Raw genomic sequence first — 22,920 nt, 5'->3', positions numbered from 1 at the left:
TTTAATAACTCCAACTCTTATCATTTTAAAACTCTTAAAAACTATTAAATTAATGATGAAAAAGCCCCTCATTCAGCTGGTCCTGAGGCTTCACAAAATCAGAATAAAAAATAATAATAATAATCAGCCTAAGGACGTACCCACATAATCTGACCCAACCAAATGAGTAATGCACAGAAAACTACCTAGATTTTTGGAATAGAACAAAACTACTCTGTTGTTTGACCCTAAAGAGAGAAAAAAAAGAACACCTAAACAGTCAGAGAGCACACCTGAGGTATGAAAGGCAGGTACTACTGGATACAGACAGAGCTGGCAGCCCAGAGAAAGCAACAAATAAGGGTTTCAAATTTTACCTTTTTGGATAACTTGCTTGTTGCAGCAGTAGTACCCTTAAAGCGACATATTTTACTCACCCTCGAGCAGTTCTAAACCTGTATTGTTTTTTTTTGGTTCTGCTCAACACAAAGGAATATATTTTGAAGAAAGTTTGTAACCAGGCTGCTTTGGGTCTCCACTGACTTCCATAGTATTTTTTTTCCCCCTTCCGTTTGGCAGAACAATAAAAAGAGCATACAAATTTGGAACTACTCCGAATGATGTAAACGATGACAGAATTGTCATTTTTGGGTGAACTATTCCCTTAAGTATAAGTAATTTGAAAGGAGACATCCAGAAGGACACGTGACACGTACCGAGCAATGAATGATATTGACTTTTTAGCAAAAATTACTAAAGAGTTTCAATATTTGTCCTATTGAAAACTTGACTCTTCTGTGGTTATATCATGTACTAAGACCTTATTAACTATGGGGGAGAGGATGAGATTTAAAGCTAAAGCTAAAATACAGTAATAGATTTGTTTCTTATTGACATTGATTAGCAAACAATTAACAATATCATAAATTCAACTAACTGTACATAGGCTCTTTAGTGTATTAATAATTAATAAATGAAAAAAGCTCAGCGTAGTCAGCTGCCAATAACTGCGCTAACGACAACGTTCACTTTAAACTTTTTAATTGGGGATAAAGCTCACGGCCTGCAATTAAACATCATTAAATAAAGTTACGCTTTCGTCTTAAACGCACTCTACCACCTTATTTACCGTAAGGGTCATCATTAATTCATCCTCACAGAAAAGCATTCCAGGTTTAAAGCGTCCACAAGACCCCGACACCAGAAACAAGTCCACGCCTGTAGTAGCTTTGTTCTCCGAGGGGTGGACGAGGTTTGATTCTATGGGTGGTTTGGTGTCGGTTGTTCTTTTAAACGCCGTCTCATTTCTTCAGCGTGAGCCTTGCTGCGCTCCCTCTTCGCCTGATACTGCGAGGACAAAAAGAGGAAAATAATTTAGCCGAATGCAGCCAGGCAAGTCAGAGGTTTACTCGGAGACTGATTTAAAAAAAAAAAAAAAGTGTATTTACACGAAGATGCTTTGGCCTAGTCTCCGATATTATATATATGATAAACCAAGACGTGCACTATTTGCAAGTATTACTCAAAGAAGCAATCTCACAATGTTACAGAAATACCATGAAAATTACATTTACAAAAAATGAAAATACCGTCGAATAACCAGTAGATGGCAGTATCACACTTTATTTGAACGCTACCTATTTGTAGTTGTTGTTGTTTTGGTTTGTTTACATCTTGCTTTTGGATTTATTGCAGGATGCCTGTATGAAGTATACTAAGTGCAGGAAGTTACAATGTCCAAAGCCTCATATACTCACCTCTTTCTTAAGACACTTCCGCATTGCACGGTCCACATCATTACACGCGCCAAAGAACTTGAGGACATTATGCTACAGACAGACCCAGACAATCATTACTTGCATTCAAAGCAGATTATCAAAAGACAATTGTACAGTCAGAATGAAACGTCCAATTCACAAAGTAGCACGTTGCGCCCGATGCAAATTGTATATATGCATATCTATATCTTTTTTCAAAGAACACAAAGAGTTACCCAAGCACAAAATCTGGCTTTTTTGGCCCACAGAACAAAATCATAAAGATATGAAATTACATGAAGCTAAACATACAAGGTAAATGATGACTTTATTGTTTGGGAAAGGGCAATTTTGAATTGTTTGTGGATTGTACAGTTAAAGAGGTGAAAGGTTCACTATGAAAAGTGTGTTTGCATGAGTATGTTTCCATACCTCCTTGTGGCACTGTTTGAGAAGTGTTATGAGTTCATTGCACTCGTCAGTATGGAGATGGGGCGACAAATCAGGGTGCATCCTGAGTTAAGGCTGTGTGACTTGCAAGCTGTGACAACACCTGCCCTGCTGGGGATTATTAAGTAAGGCCAACATGAAGAAGAGGAAGGGGGGAAAAAAGTCTTTTCACAATACTTTACATTTCAGGTCAAGTTATTCTCTAATTTTGTCACAAGTTGTATTAGTTTTTCAATGGATTTACAGTGTTTTAATTGACAAATATATTAGATAAAAATATATATTTTTAAGATGTTTATGACTCTAATCTAATCTAATGTACTTTTTTTTCACAGTATTATAAAGCTTATATAAAGGAGAAATTATAAAATTATAAAAGAGAAAAGTTGGCCAAAATTTGTAATCGTTTACTCGCTCTCGTATCATTGAAAATCCATAAGACTTCAATTCTTTTTTTGGAATGCAAATTAAAAGATTTTTAATATTTACTGTTTTTGTCCATCCATTGAAAGTCAGCGTCTTCAAAAATAAATAAATAAAAAAAATGCTTTATGCGTGCAGATCAATGTTTTATTAAAAATAAATGCCTAAATTAAATATGTTCCAAATATAAAGTCAGCTTAGTTCACATTAATTATTCACTTTTTTTTTTTTTATTTAATTGGTTAAGTTGGTTTTGGTTGCAGGGACTTATAAATGGATAGACATAAATAACTGAAGAAAATTAAAAATATCATTATGCGTGTTCTGACGTCTTAATGGTTAGAAACAACATAAAATGAGAGCATATGATAACAGCACTTTTTTATTTTTAGGTGCACTATTCCATTAATTTAAATTAACTCTTGAAGACTAAATTTATTTATTAACGAAACTCGCATACTTCTTGTTCGGTTATCTGAAGATGCAAATTTTAAAAAAAAAGCAAAAATTGGTTGTCTATCAGACCTGTGACATTAGTTTATCACTGCAGAAAACAAATGAGGAAACTTGATGTGACATTAAGGATACTACAGCCTCCCCATCCCATTCCATCACTCATCTCTAAAACCTGGGACACTTACCTGCAACAGAAGAAAACATTATTAATCCATTCAATAGACTCACATTTCATTTAAAATTAATTATATTAATAATAACAGCTGGTTAACATGACTTTTTTTATTCTTATTCTTATTATGAAAAAAAAAGACAACAAAAAACGGTCTGTTGTGATTGTCCATATTTTAAAGCGTAAAGCATTACAGCATAACATGGAAATGAATCGGAACACCTTAAAAATATATATTTGTTTTTTTTCCAAAAGCATTTGTTCCATATATTGTGATGTACTGAGAGAACTGTGTTAGTACTAATGCGACTGGGGAGAAGTGTGGACATTTTCTTTTAAATACATGATAACTAATCAAATTAATTTCGGTGGTGTTAACGGTCTTGTATTTTTTGCGTATGCTAGTTTATTTTTTTACAGTTGCCGCGACTACTACGTTAGCATTAGCAGTCGATTAGCGTTACACACTGAAGTTATAACAGAAAAATGCAGCTCACCAAAGCTCTTACAGACGTTTCATCTGAAAACAGAGACTGAATCGACAGCTCTGCGAATCAATGAACTCAATCCAGCGGTCTGTTGCTCGTGAAGGGCAGCACAGTTCACGTGTTTAGAGTGACATTGACGTGTTTACGGCTGATCATAAAAGTATTTCGCTCAGCTCCTCGTTTGTAGCTGACAGTCTGACAGAATTGACAGGTATTGCGATAACCCGTTTTAAAGCCGCACTATCTAACGTTAATTATTACGTCTCATATATGGTGCCTGTCTATATATCGTGTTCCCGTCCACTCACTTCTTCTTCTTCTTTTTTTTATTCGCGAATCGTTCTTTTAGCACACTATCGCCAACTACTGCACCGTTGAGTATAGCGTTCTACTTTTTAAATACTAGCATTATTATTATTATTATTATTATTATTATTATTATTATTATTATTATTATTATTATTATTATTATTATTAAACATAACATTCACAGGGAATACAGTGAAAGCAATAAAATACATATACAACCAGAATACAAAAGAGTAAATACCTAAGTAATAGTATTAACAAAAAATAAATCTAAATAGAAAAACAAATAAAACGTTAACATAAATACATTTTAAAATAAATTCACATAAATTTAAAAAAAAAGTGTGTGTTTGTGTGTGTAAAGTCATCAGCATTGTAGTCCTGTCAAATTAATAGAAAATAAAAGATTTTTGTTTTGCATCAATAATAGCAATCAAAAATTAATTTATTTTGTTTTTTCCGAAAAACAATCATCGTGTGATGTAAATATACAGCATATTACCATTATTAAAAAACATTTTTGTAATGTTAATAAAATCAGGGATTCATAATGGAGAGAAACACAATGCATTTGTGTATTTAATGTTGCATTATGATCTTGTAAATAAAGTTTGAACGCTCAAATTAGATGAAATAAGCTTCGCCGCTGTTCTTTCCGATCAGAGCACTAAATGTGAACAGACTAAATTGTTTAATCAAAATTCTCAATTAAGATATATTCGCTTTCGATTCGTGATAACTTAAATGCAAAATAATAATTCTGTTGCATATGAACAGACGTAGCAGGACTTTTATGTCATTGCCAGCCCGCTTTAAACAGGAACTTCCGGTTCAAATCTGTTTGATTTCTGGCGGTTTGTTTTGAATGTATAAAACGCTAAAGATATGTTCACCGTTTCTGTTCATTTTTTAACCTAGAACCTTTTCGTCCACTATGGACGCGCAAACCACGTCTGTTTTAAATCGGATAATCAGGAGAATACCGAACAAAAATATAGAAGATCTTTTAAAGAAATGGAACTGTTTATCAGCGGACCAGCTGCGCGCCCTGGATTACACACGACCCAAGTGGGTGATAGTGGAGCATGTCATCAGTTTCTGTGAGGTGAGCTACAACCAATAAATCTTTTTTTCCACAGTTAACGTTATTTGTAAAGTAAAATACATAAAAGGCGTACTACCGCAAATCACTAAATGCTGCTTTTAATTACCGCCTTTTTTCATCTAAAAGTCCTTACTGAATGAACGTGTATGTGCATAATCCAAACTATTCATACATGGTTCATAAAAGCTTTAACGTTAGTTTTAACAGAAATAGGATTATTATCCAGGATACAGTACTAGTAAATTGTCATCCAGCAGACTTATTTATTATTTGCACAGCGGTGTTTTGAAACCTGACAAGAATTATATGATGTGAAAAACGTTTATGAAGCAACACGCCACTTTAGAGTTATTTATGTATTTATTATTTGGTTGGAGACTTAGTTTTATTAAAATCTATCTTCCTCTCCCTATTGTAGGAGAACAGACTTAACATGAAGCACATCACTAATCTGGAAATGATCTGTAAGTGAAATCTCATATATATATATATATATATATATATATATATATATATATATATATATATATATATATATATATATATCTCTGAATGAACCCATTGAGCTTGACTTTTTTTCCCCCTCTCATTAGATCATATAGAAAACCCCGATCGGGGCACATGGCATGCATGCCAGCTTGCAGAGGCACAGGGTAAGTGTTATTTATGCATGTCATCATTAAATAGATTTGAAGGAACGTAAAATCAGAATATCTAGACGCATGGTAAAAGTGTATAGTTCTTCTGACTTCTTTAAAGAAATGAATCCTTGTCTAAAGCAGTCCCTTTTCTTCTCCTCCACAGATGATGCCGTCTGCGTAGAGCTGACGCAGTTTAAAGAGCAGTTCAAAGCACACTTGCATGGGGTCATTCGGCATGTAATAACGCGACGTCTTTTGCCATTTATGCTTTCAAATCCAACTAAACTTTGAGTTTAAGAATCCCGCGTAACGTCACTTAGCAGTGTATTAATGCAAATGTTTTGATTTTGCTCTTAAGATTTCCATTAAATTGAAGAAACACGAGGATGAGGCTATATGGATACGGATCGCATGGGGAGACAACTTCAACAAACCCAACCACCTTAAACCTACTTACGTCGTGCACCACCTGCACACTTCCTACGTTTTTATATCCAACCTTACGGCCAAACACAAGATATATCTTTGTCAGGTGACACATTTGATGTGTATATTTCGGTGCGATACGTTTGTCTGTTTTTTCAACTTCGCTTTAATTTTAGTATAAGTAACCAGATATCAAGGCAACTCGATGCTTTGGCCTCGCACAAAAAAAAAAAAAAAGCGATATCTCATTTTTTGTTTGTTTCATTCACTCGCATCCACAGGCTTTAGTAATAGCCACTAAACATGGCTCTATAAAGGATGGCCACCTGAGCACCAAGAGTCTCACCGCAATGAGGGACTTACTTCTGAGACGGTATCAGCAGGTAACTATCGAAACCAAATGTGTGCGTAACTTTATAAATATAAATCTGATTTTCTAAATATTTTTAGAACACTCTATTGCTATTTGTGGTAATGCGCTTGAACAAACAAAAAAAAAAATTCAAGAATATTTTTACAATATAGAATGCATCGCAAAGCACGCATGCTGCAGTTTCTTTAGCAACAGCTAAAATAAATGATTGCAATTTTTACGAAACAAATACTTAACATATTTTATATTCTTATATTGTGTATTTTTCATGTAATAATTAATTTTTTTTTTTACTGACAGGTTTTTCCAAATGCACACTCAAGGATCCTACAGGACAGAAACACCGTTTCATCCCGTATGTACACGTTTTTATTTTTCCATTATCTTTAAGGTGTATCAATATAAGTCTAGTATTACTAATTTTGTTGAGTTTGGACAGAATGAGTACATGTTTATGAAAAGTGGGATAAAAACTTTTTTTAAAGGCACACTAGATGCACTTTCATTACTGAATGGAGTTTTCCTGCGTTCTTTGGGGTTGAGTTAGCAGGCATTCTTATTTAAATCTTCACCGTGCTATGCATTGCTGTTGAGAAAGCAGTGAAGGAACGTTTGTGTTATACTCTTAGCATCATGCGATTTTATAACTTAATTGAATCTATGCAGTTTTGTTGATCTTTCCTTGTCTTTTTTTTACAGATCCCTGCATTGGAAAGGAACATGGTGACCATGAAGAGATGCGACGCCAGATGTCCTGCGAGGCATTCGGACTTGGCCCTTCTCCAAAACTGGAAACGGCAGTGTACAGAGTGAGCGTGCAAGCCACCTTAAGAATGAATATAGTTTATTTGTTATTTAAAATGACACCCATTTCATTTTAACTAACCGCGACTAACAAGCTTGAGACGAGGTACAGAGGAACTGGCGACCACAGCCTCGGCGACAGAGAGGAGTTCTTCAGAGGGGTGGTCAGGTTCTCAAGCAGCGGTTTGCTCGATTCTCTGCGCCACTGTGTCGCTTCAGGTGAGAGGTGACAGAAACTTTGCAATTGGGGAAAAAAGTCAAAATTGTCTATACCTGCCAACCTTTTGTTTTTTTGCTTCAGTGCAGTTTCTTTTTTTCTTCTGGCAGGTATAGCCGAAGGTCCAGTCACTCCGCTGCTGTCAGCCATCACTCAGAGAGGAAGGAATTATTTTGTGATCACGGATAAAGGCCCTGGTGTTTCCAGCCAGGCATCGGCACAGACAGCCCCGTCACAACAGACATTGTAGAGAAAGATCGGTTCAGCCGGGGATGAGCATACATGAGGATATATATTTTGCATCTTGCAAACCGAAATAACATAGTCGCGCTTATAGTCTAGTATTGTCATAAGAGGACTGAGCTGTCTGAGACGGCTGTCATTATCACTGATCCAGCAAGGAGAGACTGAAATGTTTTTACAATTAACCTTGATAATACATGTATCATTTTTATCATTTTTGCATGGTTTAAATAAAGATTTTGGTAGGAAAAAATGTTTTTTTTTTTTACATTTTCTTGCATCATGTAACCAGTCAACAACATTGCACGACGGTGTTCAATAATAAATGTTGACAATGGAAACTCGAATTTGATTCACGCTTGCTATTTACCACACTTAAATACATCGTCTAAAGATTGGCTTTTTTCTATAAAAGAATGTGTGGAAATGCACTAAACCTGTACATCAACAGGATTTTAGGGGGGCTTTTGTGAGCCAGCACCAGTTCATGGAGAGAACTACTGTATTTTATGGTGGACTAGAAATGCTACTTAAAAAGTAAGAAATCTTCATTTTTACCTGTTTGGTGTCACCTGCTCTCTATCAGTTCCTTATTACCATGACACCTTATTCCATTAATTCATTAATGCATGTTCTGTAAATCTAATATATTTTATATTGCTAATCTCAAATGCATCCTCAATAATCTGAATCTAGATTATCAATAAAGTTTACTAATTTTATTGGGGTTTTGGTTGGCCTATCCTTTTTAAAATTCACATACCGTTTCATCCCATTCACAACAATTTTTTAAAACCATTTAAAAAAATGTAGTAAGTGTGCTGTATTTAATTCCTTTCATAAACGTGCATTAGGTTAACATTTATAGAGTTAATAATGATTTCCACTTAATGCATTTCAAATGTAAATTTTTATTCACCATATATTTCTATATAACTCTTTCTGTTAATCAAAAACCCTGATAAAAGCATTGTGATTATAATAATTATATTTTATTTCATGTCCTTTGACAACACTAGGACAATGTTTTTAGGACGTATTATGTCAAACTTTGCTTAAGGCTAATTCTCAATTTTGTTATAAAATATTATTTTTGATATACTGTTTTGTTTTATGCAATATGTATGTACAAATTTCCTAAACTTATTTTCCCATTAAACACAACTGTATATACACACTGTATTTAAATTGCATAATTAAAAATAAGTCAAATTGGCTAGATTTTTATAACATCTATAATTTCCACGAAAATATTGATATCATTTATTTTCCTAACAGACATGCTTTTAGTCCCGTTTCATAACAGGAAGCTCGACACACCTTTTAACACTTTTCTGCGATATTTCTTTATGACAAACAATTAGATTTCTTTTAATTACTATTTTAACGATAACTACAACATATAATCATATTTCCATAAAGATGTAATACATTTTTCACTGTATTCATTTTAGCCATCTTTAAAGACACAGGAGAAGGCGTGGTCCTTGCGAAACCTCCAAACATGCGTTATCTTTGTAAAGACCTGAGTGTACAGGACATCCAGGCTTTCTCTAAGATCTCAGAGAAATCCACTAAGATGTAATGTCCACAACAGAGGCAAAAACTCCATAGCTGGGTCTGTATATTTCGTGCCTGTCTGCACTGGACGCGTGCCAGACCCCTCAAAGTAAACGGGTGTTCCGTACTATTTCTGACATACTCCACGCGCCTGACAACTAGCCATTTGAAACGCTCGATTTAACGTAACGCTATCCAATAATACACATACAGTACACACGGTGAAACGTTGGCGTCGCGTGTGGGCGTGTGCTTGCTTTCGATTCGTTTTCCGGAAGTGGAACGTGCGGATTATCCGTAGTGAGTCGGTTGCCATGCGACGTGTCCCGGAAGTAAATGTCTGCGTTGTGGCGTGTTGAATCATGGCTGCATCAACAGTCAACAGTAACAGCCGTCACAAAATGCAAAAATGCAGCGAGAAGCCGCCTTTACAAGACAGGGAGATTATTAAACCCTCCATAACAGAGCTCACCAAAGAAGTGCGGACCAACATTCTCTGTACGGTGGAAGGATGTGGGAAGATTCTGCCCAACACTCCAGCACTTAACATGCATCTAGTCAAGTCCCACAGAATCAAGGTACAACACTACATTAGAACCATGCTACGTTTGTTCTGTAACGTTTTCACCTCAGTTCTGCTTCATTTTACAGGGTGAGTCTTCTTTCATTTCTATCTCGACTCTTTTTCAGTCCGTTATGTATGTCTTCATAATATTTCACTGATTCTGATTCTCCTGCTCTAAACACGTAGCTATTTGACATGCACCAGATTCGCAATATAATTAGAATAACAAACGACTTTAAACGAGTTCTACTTTAAATTAGGTAAGTGCTAATTGAACCCCAGATATTTATACAATTATTGTGCTTGTCTTCGCGTGCTATATTATAAATAAAACCTCACCGTTAGAGCTTTTCAAAGATGTTAAACATCTCCTTATCAGCTTTTTTTTTGCCAGCTCGTATCTGGAATTGGCAACGGATTGAATAAGAGCTGACAGCCTGAGTGACATAACCCAGTTTGCAACACAGAACGAGCCAGGGCTGTTTGCCAGACACGGATTCAGATTTCTGAGGTCTTTGTTGCACCGAGAAGGAAGATCTATTGTCAACATGGTCTTTAAACTCTGGGTTGGAAGTCTAGCTTATCGCATGCTTTTTTTTGACACATTTTATTTTCTGATTGTTCCATCTGGTGGCTGTCTATTTGCTGTGTAGCTGTTGTTGTTGCAAACCATTGATTAAAAAAAAAAAAGTCTGATCTGACTCTTCAGATTGAAAACTATTAAAGGAATAGTTCATGCCTCAAAATGTTCTGCTCATGTCATCACAACTTCCTGAGGAACACTATTTATCTGCCTGTGGTTATTTCTCTGTTCGTTTGTCCATGCTTTAAAGCGTGTATCTTCTATTCCCATAGTGTTTTTCCCATTGAAAGGGTATGTCTCGGATTAGTATGTAACCTTGGTTTCAGGTAGTAGGGAACAAGATTCTGCATTGCTTGCAGTCCCTCTCAGTTTTCAGTCTGCTACTTGAGTTGTGATTCTCACAGCTAGTGCCGCATCTCATTCTGTATTCAAATAAAAATGTTTTCTTGCTACTTGCACAAAAATCAATATAGCTTTTTTTTTTCATTTCAGGAGGGACTAGTCAACCCAACAATTAGGAAGGACATTAAAGATTCACAAAAGCTCTACTGCTGCCCAATAGAAGGCTGCCCAAGAGGACCAAACAGACCCTTTTCTCAGTTTTAAACTTGTCAAACAGGTACTTTCCATTGCTATTTGTCTGGAGTTGTTTTTTTTCTGTGAGTGTTCATTTGGTAATCTGACACCAATTGTTTTTTTATATGTATTTTCTAGTACTCTATGTATAATTTATGTCTATTAGGGAAAACAGCTGACTAACGTTTTTTCTAATCTTACTAATGGTGCAGCACTTTATGAAGATGCATGCAGAAAAGAAGCACAAGTGTGTGAAGTGCAGTAATGGTTACAGCACCGAGTGGGACCTGCGAAGACATGTTGAGGATTGTGGGAGGACTTACAGCTGTACATGCGGTTGTCCCTATGCCAGTAGAGCAGCACTACTGTCTCATATCTACAGAACAGGCCATGAGGTTCCCAAAGAGCACAGGTACTCATTTCATCTGGCTAGTTTTAAAAGGTTTTTGCAATAGGAAGACATGAGAAAAAGAGCATGGTATATATTTTACCTAATACTAATATCTTCTTTCAAATAAATAGCACGTCTGACCTAGGATAATATTTAGCTCACTTTCAATGCCAACCTATTTGTTAATCATACTTTATGTCTTGATAAAATGCAGTGTTTGTTGTAGGTATCCACCAGTGAAGAAGAGGAAAATGGAAAAATTGTCAAGCAGTACAACAAATTTTATGCCTGATGAACTAATAAATGAAATTCCAGACTGTAAGAAAAAGCTCAGCGAAGGAGCAGCCCCTACCATACTCGTCTCTGGAGCTTCAGACATAGCACAGCACAACACTAACAACGCCAAACACACCCAAAAACTCCTCCTCCCGAAGCCCAAAGTGGCCCTAGTCAACGTTCCTATTATGCAGTTCACCCACCTGCCTGTTCTCCTACCCTCCGCGGAAAGTAGTGCCTTGAGGTCCTTGGTCTTGTCTGTGGATGCACAAGGATCCGTAAGCACTGTGCATATTTTGTCACCGTCAGTCGGCACTGTGATGCCTGATCTGAACAATAAGACATTTAAAGAGGCCTTTCCCGTACATACATCAGGCCCAGAAACAATTAGCACAGGAGTACAGGTCAATCTCGAAAGTCAAGCCGCTTTGGGAGATCCAGTGGATCTTGGATCCAGAAACAAAAGCACTTCAACAAACATTCAAACCGACATATCATACCTCAGCAAAGGGATGGATGCTGGACCGCTGACTGTTTCCCCCTGCTGTGAGGCCTCTGTGTCCTCTTGCTCTCAGACAGACATCAGCGTAAGCGCTCAGATTCAGCTGCCTGTTAATGTGCAGACCCAGACACTACCCTCGCGAATCAAAGCCACATTTTCCATTGGAGCACAGACAGATGTTTTCAGTTTTTCTTCCTTTAATGTGACCCGAGAAACGCAAACGAGCTGTTCTGCAGCCCCAGTGGATGAAAGCCAAATGGACCAAGCAATGTTTTTCAATACCGATACTCTCAGTGTCTCCACTCAGACAGCAGAGGATGATGCACATTTCAGAACCAGTGGCTTAGAAGATCCTCTGACCAGCACTGAAGCTGGGCTTTTTGAGGACAAGACTGCTGCGTCCATGTGTTTTGGGGCTCAGACTGACATTTTGCACCAAAACACAGTAGCAGACAACCAGACTCAGACCATGATACTTTTCCGTGACCTTGAGAATATTCTTTCTGACAGCATGACCGGGCAGCTTCAAGCTGCACTTCGGGTTTAGTTGCTACGCACGAACCACATCACACTGGTATCGACTTTGACTTTGAAGAGTTCCTTAATGCCACACACATTCAAACTCAGACAGAAGAAAGTGGATTAAACAGTCTGAACACAGAGACAACTTTGGAACTTCTAGACATTGAGACACAGACTGACTTCCTGCTCTTCGACAACCTTGGTAATGGGCACAACAGTGATGTTGGAACAAGGGTGCAACCAAGTGATCTGGAGCTTGAGATGTTTGACACGCAGACCCAGACGGACCTTAACTTCTTACTTGACACGGGTGGGCACATGCCCCTTGGCAGTATCCTCAGACAGTCTAGTTTCAGCATGAGCACAGAGTCCTCAGACACAGAAACGCAGACCGACGTCAGGCCCGCTCCACTTTCTCTGCCTTGCTCCCATGATGGGCAGGTGAGGCTTAGCACTGCTGAAACCCAGACCATCTCCAGTTCCTTTCAGAGCCTTGGCCACCTCTTCCACACTAGCAACGAGACCCAAACTGCAGTGGATGACTTCCTTTCAGCAGACTTGGCCTGGAACATGGAGTCTCACTTTAGCTCGGTGGAAACCCAAACGTGTGAGGAGCTCATCTCGCTATTTCAACACAACGAGAAAGCCACAAGCTGAAGGCTCCATCAAAGGCAATTTGGTCAATTTAGGTCACATAATGGTCAATCCTAGTATCTCCCTCAGCAAGGATGGCAGAACTTCGAAACAGTTCCTCACAACCATCTAGAGCTCAGTCTGTCAGATACTAACGTTGTGTCTAATCGAAGAATTTCCATTTAGACACAGGTAAGGTCCACAGTAAGGCACTTCTATCTGCCCAAGTCTAAGGATGTGTAAGTATACCTTTGCAGCACTTTATCACCTCACTATTAATGATCCACATATATCGGAAGTCCTTAAAGTATTTTATTTGTTGTAGTAGGTCAGGCTTGTGGCAATGCGTAGTAAGTTTGTACTGATGTTACTCACAGATCGGACAGAAATTATGAACCTTCATTCCACAAATAAAATGTATTTTAGGTTTACTTTCTAGTCTGATATTGTTTAGATGTCTTGAGTCTTATTGTCTTTGTACATGCTATGTTTTTTTTTTATTTTAAACTTGGGCTGCTTGTTTTTTGTTTTGTTTTTTTAAACTTGGGCTGCTTGTTTACTTTGTGCTATGAAAAATTGTTACATTTAACAGTGCAATGCTCTAGACCCATCTAAAAGCCACTGTGAGTATATTTAGGTCTTGATTCATGACAAAATTCATGCAAATATGTCCTGTTGACTGTTATAATAGTAACATACTAAATCAGTTGAATTTGCGTCTTATGCATGTTTAAGACATTACATTTCCTTTAGAAGCAGAGCTGAGGATTTGTTCTTGTTTACTGTGATTTGCATTCTGTACTGTGAATAGATTCGATTACGCAAATCGCAAATGTTTACTGTAAAACGAAACCTTTAATATTTCTTGGAAAGCAAGAATCAGTTTTGATGGTATACGTTCATCCCTCCTTATGATTTTAAGTAACTGTTTACACACACTGTATAAACCTTTTGTTGATGCCTTAATTTAAGTGTTCGTATGCTTTTGGATATTTGAGATAATGAAATCCCAGTGCTGCTTAATGGAGGATGTTTGGAATTGATCCTTTGTGTTTTTTTTTTCTTTACTGCAGTATTTTTGCGTGTATGATTATTGTGATGGTTATTATGAATGTTTCCTCTCTGCGTTAAAACTCACTACTCATTTGCCTTAGTACACTAAATATGGAAGGCAACTATAGCTTTATTTTGTTTTGTGTGTGTGTGTGTGTGTATATATGTATGTGTGTATTATGAATTATTTCTGAAATGTCCAATTTATTTGTACTACTGTACTTTATGTATATAGTGGGTTTTCAATAAGTAGAATGTAAGTGACGCAGTGTCTGTTCCTTTTATGACGTCACATCGGCTGCTTCTCAACATTGTAACCGCGTAAAAAGAGCTTTAGTATTTTCATGGCAAACACTAGGAACTCTAGTATTCAGCCGCTATGTTAACCGAAATGCTATTTAGATCTTGAAATAAATACATGTCAATTTCGTGTAGGCAATGATGATGTCATAGTGAAAACTATTGCTATAGAAAACTTGAAGGAGTCCCAAGTGTTTCTTTGTAAAGAGTGCATGCATATTTTTGTGCCAAGAATAACTCTTGTGTTGCTTTTTTGTTTTTCACCATGTCTTATTTAATTTAGCATAGGACATAATTTAATATGAGGTGTAATAATAATTATAAAAATACGATTATTTTTGTTCTTTAGAGGCTGGTCATGTGTATGCTCTAGCTATGTTCTGTTGTTTAGAGGCTATGCTGATGCACATGAGACTGGAAAATAAACTGCGGAAAATAATTAATTGAATCAAGCGTAATGCAGTGATGTGTTTTATTTCAGTTTTCTATTCTCTTTTATTGAGCAGATATCCTGAGCAAATATGTTTCTGCAAATTGCTGTTTACTAAATCCTATTATTTTGGTACATTTAGCTGGACACAGCTTTGAAGAGAATTCCCTAGTTTTTTTTGACTATCTTTTTATAATGTTAGTAGTTAAAGCATGTGCAATTGGCACTATTATTTAGTCATATATTCATAATGGATCAGCTAGTCTGAAGTAAGGTGTTAATCAGGTTATGTTTAGTGAATGTTGGACAGTGTTTATCCAGTCTGAACACTTAACATGCATAGTAATCATTCTCTGAGAAAACAACAGACTTCTCTTTCTCTTTATGTTGCATAGTCATCTTCATGTAGCACACATTTCCAAGTAAACTGAAGTGTGAAGATGTTCTTGGTCTCTAGTCACTGTCTCCAACCAGTATGCTGCAACAATGTACAGAGAGTTTAAAGATCAGTAATATTCACGTGTGAAATCTTGTTCCAATCAGCATTAGTCGGTGAGTTTCCGGTCTTTTCAGATCTCTTGCTTTGTGGCTCGAATGCAATCTATAACTGACATTGTTCTTGGCAGAAGGCCTTGTCAAGTCTTCCTGCCTGAGGTTTCTTCCCAGGGCGTAGAAAGCCTGGGGTAATGTATTTGACACGGTGCTAGAGGGTAAACCATACTTATTTTGAAAAGTTAAGTTAAAAATAGATGGCAGGTGATTGCTGTCCTGGGACAGCCAACGCTTTGTACAGGGAGATCCCTTTAACCTGTAGCCATTATCTTCTGGAATAAAATCTGTGAGGGTCTTGAAGACATTTCCTGAGTCACCATCGTTCTTCAGTCTTTCACCAGCAGTGACGGATCCAGTGGCATCAGGCGCCATGGCCTTGGTGATTTCTGACGGGTGGCAACCCGTTGGCTCAACTCTTTTCAAAAGACTGTAGTTTCTGGACTCTTTGACAGGCGGCAACACGCCAAAGCTTCTGATGCTAAGAGCAACTGTATTTTCCCTCGGGATTTGACACGGTTCTGTTTGATGATGACAGACTGATGGTAATTTCTGTGCACGCTGTTCATCTTCAGACAGCATTTTGTCGATCAATGGTTCTGATATGTTTCGCAGAGATAAACTGAGAGAGTACAGTTCATCTGAAGAGAAACTGTCCGTCTCCTCAGCAAGATCTAGAAGAGTCGGGTCAGTCTTTCTAAAGGTTTTCACCGAGTTTCCAGCAGAGCAGCAGATTGGCAGATTAGAAAAATGAAGGTCCGCGCAGAGGAGACAGTGAGAGTCTATGATGTCTCGCTTGATTTTTTTCCCCTTCCTTTGCGTTTGAAGAAATACACCGAAAGGAGGAAATCTCCCCCAACCTTCGACCTGTTAAAAAAATATATATAATAATTCCATATTACATATCAGTGGATAATATAATAATAATACTGGTAAATTTATAGAATTCCCAAACTAATGTGGTTTAGCAGCAACTAATGACAAAATAGTGATACAAAGAGGGACAACGACTAATAAACATAAATGACAGCAACATCAGTTAGTTCAGAGGAAAGCGTTGTCAGAATATGTGCGTTTTATATATCAGAAGCATGATAAAGTACAGTTCTTGCCAGTTCGGTTGTATTAATTGGACTCACAGCATCTTCCCAGCCAGTGCGGTTCTGAAGTACATGTATGTTGTGCTCCCTGCAACAATCCTCTTCGCTGAGATCCAGCAACACGTTGACATACTGTCTGCCCGAGGACTCCGCGTTACTTTCCGTGCTGTGCTGTTTCTCGGCATCAATACGGTCTAAAGCACGGACTTCGGTGCTGTTCATTCTGGACTGCTTCAGTGAGAGCAAAAGGGATTTCTGTAACAATATTGTGGGTTTTGCAAGTTAGATGTTAAGTTGTCAGATCGCATCAGCAGTTGAAAGACTGCACGAAACATGTAGGCTACGCGTAAATGCGTCATATAAACAACAAACATGCAATAGGTAGCCTAGACACTTACGTTAGTTTTGACAATACTGACATGCTGCTGGGCAATAAAAAATAAGTATAGAGCTAAACATCGGTGGTCTATTCCATTCCTGTTAAGTAAAATGTGCAAACCGCGAACGGATGTTTAGAGTTCCGTTGTCATGATAACCTGAAGAGGATGACGTAGTGGAAAAAGACCATCCGTGATGGAGGCATTAACGATATGGGTGATTTTGTACACTTGTTTTAAGTACAAGTAGGCTACATATTGTTAATAAAACAATATATTGATAAATCTAGAAGATTAATCTAGATTAGCACATGTGTGGTAACTTGAGTAATTTATTATTTTATGGTATTTTAATTTAAGGCATTCACGACGGAATCCTACTTATCGCATGCTTCATTTTGTATGCCATTTAGCAATAAACCCAGTCGCGTGAACCCTTCTGTCTAGCTTGTTGCTTTGTAAAATGAATACCGGCGCATGCACATTATTTATAATAGATCATCACAATAAATCATGTTTTTTTACTTCTTCTTCTTTTATAAAGTTTACTCTGAATTGTTATTGCGGTGTTTTATCAGCTGTGAGACGTGATCCAGCGCACGGAGTGGTCGTGGCTAAGGGGGCGTGTCTAAACTGGCAGGGACGTGCTTATTAATATTAATTACTACACACGCCGTTCAGGTTCAAGTTGATTGGCTGAAAGAAAGACTTTGGCAAAGAGTGCTTGTCAGCTGACGAATAAGCTTCGCCTTATGAATATTAACTATGTTTCTTGACCTCGCGATTGAGAGAGGTTGGCAAACGTCGGCTTGGCCTAATAGATATTCATTACCTAAAGCTTCGCCATAGTAGGATTCAGAAGGCAGCAGCATCTCAGCAAAGACTGCTTCAGATATCCGCACTACCATCAACCATAGCTCCCCGCAGCCTACAATGCGGAAGGACAATTAACATCAGACCTCGACCTGAAACGTTTTAAAAGGATTTCGCAGACTCTTTTATGGAAACCGGGGCTGCTGTGGTAATGCTGCCTCCCAAGAACTGCATCCCCAGAAACTACAGTTGTATCGCAGGGCTGTTCGGAAGCTTGACAGCGTCGGAGCAAAAGCTGGAGGACGGAGAAGATATGGAGGGAGAGGATGGCAAGAACGGGGACCGTGAATCGTTAGAAATAAACGTAGTGAATGAAAAGCCGAGGGGAAGGGAATCGTTCCTGAAGCCCCCTCATAGCCCGAGCCAGCGCCGCAGGTGCAAGTCTCTCCCCACACCGGCCGAAAGAGCCAAATTAGAAATCGCACGGAGCCGGAGCCCGAGCAGTCAGAAAAAGGTTCGTTTCGCGGACTCCCTGGGCCTGGACCTGATTTCTGTCAAACACTTCGATGACGCGGATATGCCAGAGGTGCCAGACCGCATTATTGACAAATTCAAAAAAGCCAGAGCGCTCCACTTGAACAATTTCGACAAGTCCAACACGTCAAGCCAGTCCGTGTTCATGGAGCTGCTCTTCACGAATCCAGGATCCCTGCCGGACTTCCTCGACAGAGTTTCCTCAGAGAAGGTTTTACTGGAGTCCGTTCAGGCGGACGAGTTCAGCCTCTCGGGGGTCGTGCGGGTCATCAATTTGGCTTTCGAGAAAAAAGTCTATCTGAGGTACACCTTAAACAGCTGGACGACGTTTACGGATATTCCGGCGTCTTACGTCCCCCATTCCAGCGACGGGCGCACCGACAAGTTTAGCTTCAAAATCATCACCCCGACCTTTTTGGAGTTTGGAGGAACGCTTCAGTTTGCGGTCAGGTACTGCGTCGTTGGAGGTGAATTTTGGGACAACAACAATGGAAATAATTACAGAGTAAGAAGGCACAGGTTTAAAATTTCTCCTCCGAGGGAATGGGAAAACGGCTGGATCCATTTCATTTAGTGCGCGCCTCAGCCTTTCAGCCGTGGCGACGCTTGCTCGTGAATATTCGTTTGGTGACTTCCGTCGACCAAATTGCTCAGTAATAATCATGAGCCCGATTCTTCGCCATAGTAGGGTTGGTCACCTCTTCAGCACCGTAGCCACTCCGAAGGAACTACTGACCTTCCGTGAAAAACGTATGTAGCGTACCACATGTTCGTAAATGTAACACCGTTGTCTGTGCTTTTGTCATTGCTTCAATAATGATAGCGAATAGGAAATTACCAACACGTACCATTAGCCGTGTTTCCATCGTTGTAATACGCCGGTTGTTTAGCTGCAGTGCACGGAAGGTCATGGAGACCAGACCCCTGCTGCATTCATTAAAACGAGCGGCGCCGTTTTACGTTTATCTTAAATGCGTTGCGCTACAAAAGGATATCGTGTAATAATTACATAATCCGCGGTGAGCCTGTCACAGTGCTTGTTTCACATCAAACCGCAGCTATTAAGGGTTCAGGCTACCTCTGAGGAAGATTTTTGATAGGCCTATAATAAATAAAACATTTAGAAGAGCATATTGGAAGCGCGTAAAATGTTACTTGCTCTTACAAAGACAGCGAAAGTGAATTTACAGAGCCGCTGAAGTGTTTAATATCGCATACAATTTCTCATAAAACATGCAGACTGTTGACTTTTCAAAAATCTGTTTACAGTATTGAAAATTATAGATGTCGGCTTAGTCCTCTCAAATGACTTTTTTAACATATATGTTGCGCATTAACAACAAATTAGCAAAAGGGGTCACTTTATTTTGGGGAGGACTATCCCTTTAATGCATGTCCTTGGTTTAATTGTCAGCTCGTGGCAAAAGGCAGCCATTCCAGCTAGAAACACTTATTTTTTCACAATCTAGTCAACAGCTGATTGATAAAAATCAAGTCGTGCCTAAGATTTTCTCGCTCATTTTCACAGTATGATTGTAGAGTCAGTCGCAAACGCTTTCGTATTTAAGGCCCTTAAAAAAACTACATTTTGATAATATCCAAATCACATCCCTCTTAATACTTACTATCAAGTCTGTAACGGTTTACAGGTGACATGTAATTGTTGAAAGGAAGGTGTGTAGTTTATCTCATTTTTTTTTTTTTTTTTTCATGATCGTGCGTAATTTTTATAGTGTTGCATTTTTCACATTACCATTTCATAATTTTTTGTATTTTTTTAGCGTCACACCTTCCCCCATCAGCAATAAAAACATGTACGCTATATATACTATATAAATAAAAATAAGAAACGTAATTTAAGAGTAATGATTACGATCGATGTGATTTGGAATTGGTAAAATGTAGTTGTAAAAAAATATATATATATGATCAGACTATAGAATATGCATGCACTGTATGACCCCCCCCAACCCAACATTTTTATAAAAAAAAAAAAAAAAAAAGTTATTATGAAATGACAGCAATTTGCATGAAAGCATGACACTAAAGTGGCTCTGTATAATTTGTTGTGAAAAAAACTGTGAAAAAATAGTTTTCTCATTTAATAATTGCCATATAACTCAAAGTTCATTACGTTTCTGTGGGTAATACATGTCATGTCTGATGCTTTTTTTTTCCTACACGGCTGCTACATTCTAGTTTAAGTCTACTGTATATCACTGTGGTTTCTTGCTTTAGACGTCGTAAATACTTTTATCGCTAAATATATTTAATACACGCTGATTTATGTATTCGATAACTGTTTAAAAAGTACAAATCATATACAGCCAGTCAGGTATTGTCACAAAAGAATTCCCTTCTCGGGATCCTGGTCAAATAGGAGGTTATTTTGTAATGATAGCTGGCCGTTTCTATATAATCTTGTACTAACCTAAGACCAAAAACATATCTATTGTCAAAAATCTCTCACTTTTCCAACAACTCCATCAGATTGCATATTATTTTTTTTATCGTAATTTACAACCAAATAAGTATTTTCAGATTTTCAGGGATGATTAACATTTAAAATGCCCAGACCTTAATAAAACAAGCTGTCATACTGAAGTGAACAGATTTCATAATAAAACCTTAACAATAGAAAGTGTTTAATATACCTCGCATTGCGTAAGCTAATAAATCTTGACAATTTGTGTTTGTTTTATAACGTTATTTTTAATGACTTAACGTGGCTGCGGGTCTTTGAAGCGTGTCAAGGTACCTTAGGTTTAAAGATCGGGCGTCTCGGGTTGATTTCATTGACAGAAGCACACTGAAAGAATTATTTCTACGTGGTGTCTTCGAAAGGTTGTCGAAAGTTGTCGTGTTTGAAGCGGATGTCGTAACAAATGTCCGCTGGAAAGATCGGCCAATTGAAACGCTTGGCCGGTTTGTAAACCTGTGGGATCTGGGGTGGAAAATACGGTAGAGGACAGCGGACAATGAGCACAGTGTTGAAAAAGGGGTGGGGCTACATAAGGTCTATAGCAAGTTACTGCCACTGAAGCCGGCCTATCATGTCGCGGAGAAGATTAAATGACTTTCTGAGCCTCTCTGTTGAATTGTCACCGCATTTCTTCCCCCTAGCGACAGCTACAGCTGGTGATTGAACATAGAAAGTCACGTCACTAGAAGCTTTCTCAATTAGTGCCCTTTAAACATTTTAAAATCGTTAAGCACTTTTATTTCAGACTTGTTTGGTCTATAGCTGCACTTTGAGTAGTTTATTGCTGAATGACAAATGATTGTAAATCCGGACCTTTCACAAAGTATGAACAGAGCATCTACCCTCCGTAAGGTTGTACAGCACTCAAAAAGATTATTTAATAGTAAGTTATATATTTATAATTCTATATTTTGCCGTCACATTTTCTCATGTTACATCCTTATGCTAAAATGGACGATGGTCCTGAGAATCCAGTGGGAAAAGTCGTAAAATACTTTGTATGCTTTTAAATTAATTTGCAAATGTGTTTTTTTAATTATTTTTTTGGTTTGGGGCATGGAACATAGACGCAAAAAAAGATAGCGAAAGCGTTTTTGCATAAGGCTGCAACATAAAAAAAAAAGAATGAATACTTTCTGAATGACTTTTCATTAACATCCACAAGCTATACCTCTAATGTTTATTTGTCACCGAGTTTCTTCTATAGTCACTTTTTCTTTTAAACTAAGGGTTTAGGAAAGTTTGAAATCGAGCTGAAGGAAAAGGCTCGCTATTTTAGGTTTTGTTGTAATTATTAAAATAGTTTGATCTTTGTGGGAAAAAAACTCTATATGTACTGTTATGTATAGTAAATGTGTACCGTTGTTTTGCATATTACATTCTGTGTGTTCTGTGTTTGTTTTAACCTATGCAATACCCGTCTTTACCGTTTCTCTTTCGCAAATGTATCGGTGCGTCGATAATTGTTTTTCTTCGAAATGGTAATACCGTACGTCTTGCATGTACAAACATCCTGCATCTTTATTCATATGGCGAAGGCCTAATGTAGCGTCATTTAGTTAAAACAAGAATTAAATGCATTTGGAGGTATCAAAAGTCACTCTGTAATAATACCTCACCGTTCCCACTGTGTAGAGCGTTGAAGATGGAAATCCACATACTTCAATTCTCTGTGTTTGCTAATAAAAAGCTGTTCTAGTACAAAATGCTGAAGTGAAGTCATTTGGAGTTCCATAAACTCCTACTTATTACTTTATTGAAAGGCACTTGCACAACCCACGTGACCAGTCACTTTGACTAATGGGGCTCTGCCTTCGAATTTTCAAAAAGT

At 37.8% G+C, this 22,920-nt stretch overlaps 5 protein-coding genes across 9 annotated transcripts; 3 read left to right on the top strand and 2 right to left on the bottom strand.

The window, feature by feature from the left end:
• Positions 1 to 1,202: 1,202 nt before the first annotated feature.
• On the bottom strand, positions 1,203 to 4,058 carry LOC122362910 (COX assembly mitochondrial protein 2 homolog). Of its 4 annotated transcripts, XM_043264666.1 has the most exons (5): positions 3,735 to 4,058; positions 3,198 to 3,250; positions 2,169 to 2,239; positions 1,737 to 1,808; positions 1,203 to 1,326 (listed from the first exon to the last, which is right to left on the bottom strand). In XM_043264666.1, exons 2-5 carry the CDS (start codon positions 3,226 to 3,228, stop codon positions 1,240 to 1,242), a joined length of 261 nt encoding a protein of 86 aa, XP_043120601.1. In that variant the 5' UTR covers positions 3,229 to 3,250; positions 3,735 to 4,058; the 3' UTR covers positions 1,203 to 1,239. The 4 variants fall into 4 exon arrangements, with proteins under 4 accessions (XP_043120601.1, XP_043120603.1, XP_043120602.1 ...); XM_043264668.1 differs by lacking the exon at positions 3,198 to 3,250 and having other exon boundaries at positions 2,169 to 2,294; positions 3,735 to 4,057; XM_043264667.1 differs by lacking the exon at positions 3,198 to 3,250 and having other exon boundaries at positions 2,169 to 2,297; positions 3,735 to 4,055.
• An 801-nt stretch (positions 4,059 to 4,859) lies between these two features.
• LOC122362907 (centromere protein N-like) lies at positions 4,860 to 8,187 on the top strand. The gene is made up of 10 exons (XM_043264664.1): positions 4,860 to 5,139; positions 5,558 to 5,603; positions 5,733 to 5,792; positions 5,944 to 6,017; positions 6,139 to 6,312; positions 6,488 to 6,589; positions 6,880 to 6,934; positions 7,279 to 7,388; positions 7,479 to 7,602; positions 7,711 to 8,187. Exons 1-10 carry the CDS (start codon positions 4,969 to 4,971, stop codon positions 7,848 to 7,850), a joined length of 1,056 nt encoding a protein of 351 aa, XP_043120599.1. The 5' UTR covers positions 4,860 to 4,968; the 3' UTR covers positions 7,851 to 8,187.
• Positions 8,188 to 9,734: 1,547 nt separating this feature from the next.
• atmin (ATM interactor) lies at positions 9,735 to 15,257 on the top strand. The gene is given in 6 exon segments (XM_043264661.1): positions 9,735 to 9,981; positions 11,044 to 11,151; positions 11,153 to 11,170; positions 11,340 to 11,539; positions 11,745 to 12,808; positions 12,811 to 15,257. Coding segments are annotated over 6 exon segments (2,271 nt in total). The 5' UTR covers positions 9,735 to 9,765; the 3' UTR covers positions 13,476 to 15,257.
• Positions 15,258 to 15,604: 347 nt separating this feature from the next.
• On the bottom strand, positions 15,605 to 18,225 carry si:ch73-103b9.2 (uncharacterized protein LOC100150067 homolog). 2 transcript variants are annotated; one of them, XM_043264663.1, is made up of 3 exons: positions 18,093 to 18,225; positions 16,923 to 17,138; positions 15,605 to 16,650 (listed from the first exon to the last, which is right to left on the bottom strand). In XM_043264663.1, the coding sequence occupies exons 2-3, from the start codon at positions 17,103 to 17,105 to the stop codon at positions 15,751 to 15,753; spliced, it is 1,083 nt and encodes a 360-aa protein (XP_043120598.1). In that variant the 5' UTR covers positions 17,106 to 17,138; positions 18,093 to 18,225; the 3' UTR covers positions 15,605 to 15,750. The 2 variants fall into 2 exon arrangements, with proteins under 2 accessions (XP_043120598.1, XP_043120597.1); XM_043264662.1 differs by lacking the exon at positions 18,093 to 18,225 and adding an exon at positions 17,282 to 17,460.
• Positions 18,226 to 18,251: 26 nt separating this feature from the next.
• LOC122362908 (protein phosphatase 1 regulatory subunit 3E) lies at positions 18,252 to 22,814 on the top strand. The gene has a single exon (XM_043264665.1). It carries the CDS (start codon positions 18,261 to 18,263, stop codon positions 19,179 to 19,181), a length of 921 nt encoding a protein of 306 aa, XP_043120600.1. The 5' UTR covers positions 18,252 to 18,260; the 3' UTR covers positions 19,182 to 22,814.
• Positions 22,815 to 22,920: the final 106 nt, after the last annotated feature.

The sequence above is a fragment of the Puntigrus tetrazona genome, chromosome 18 (assembly GCF_018831695.1).
Source record: "Puntigrus tetrazona isolate hp1 chromosome 18, ASM1883169v1, whole genome shotgun sequence".
NCBI lineage: Eukaryota > Metazoa > Chordata > Actinopteri > Cypriniformes > Cyprinidae > Puntigrus > Puntigrus tetrazona.
This window is presented reverse-complemented; position numbering and strand designations above follow the sequence as displayed.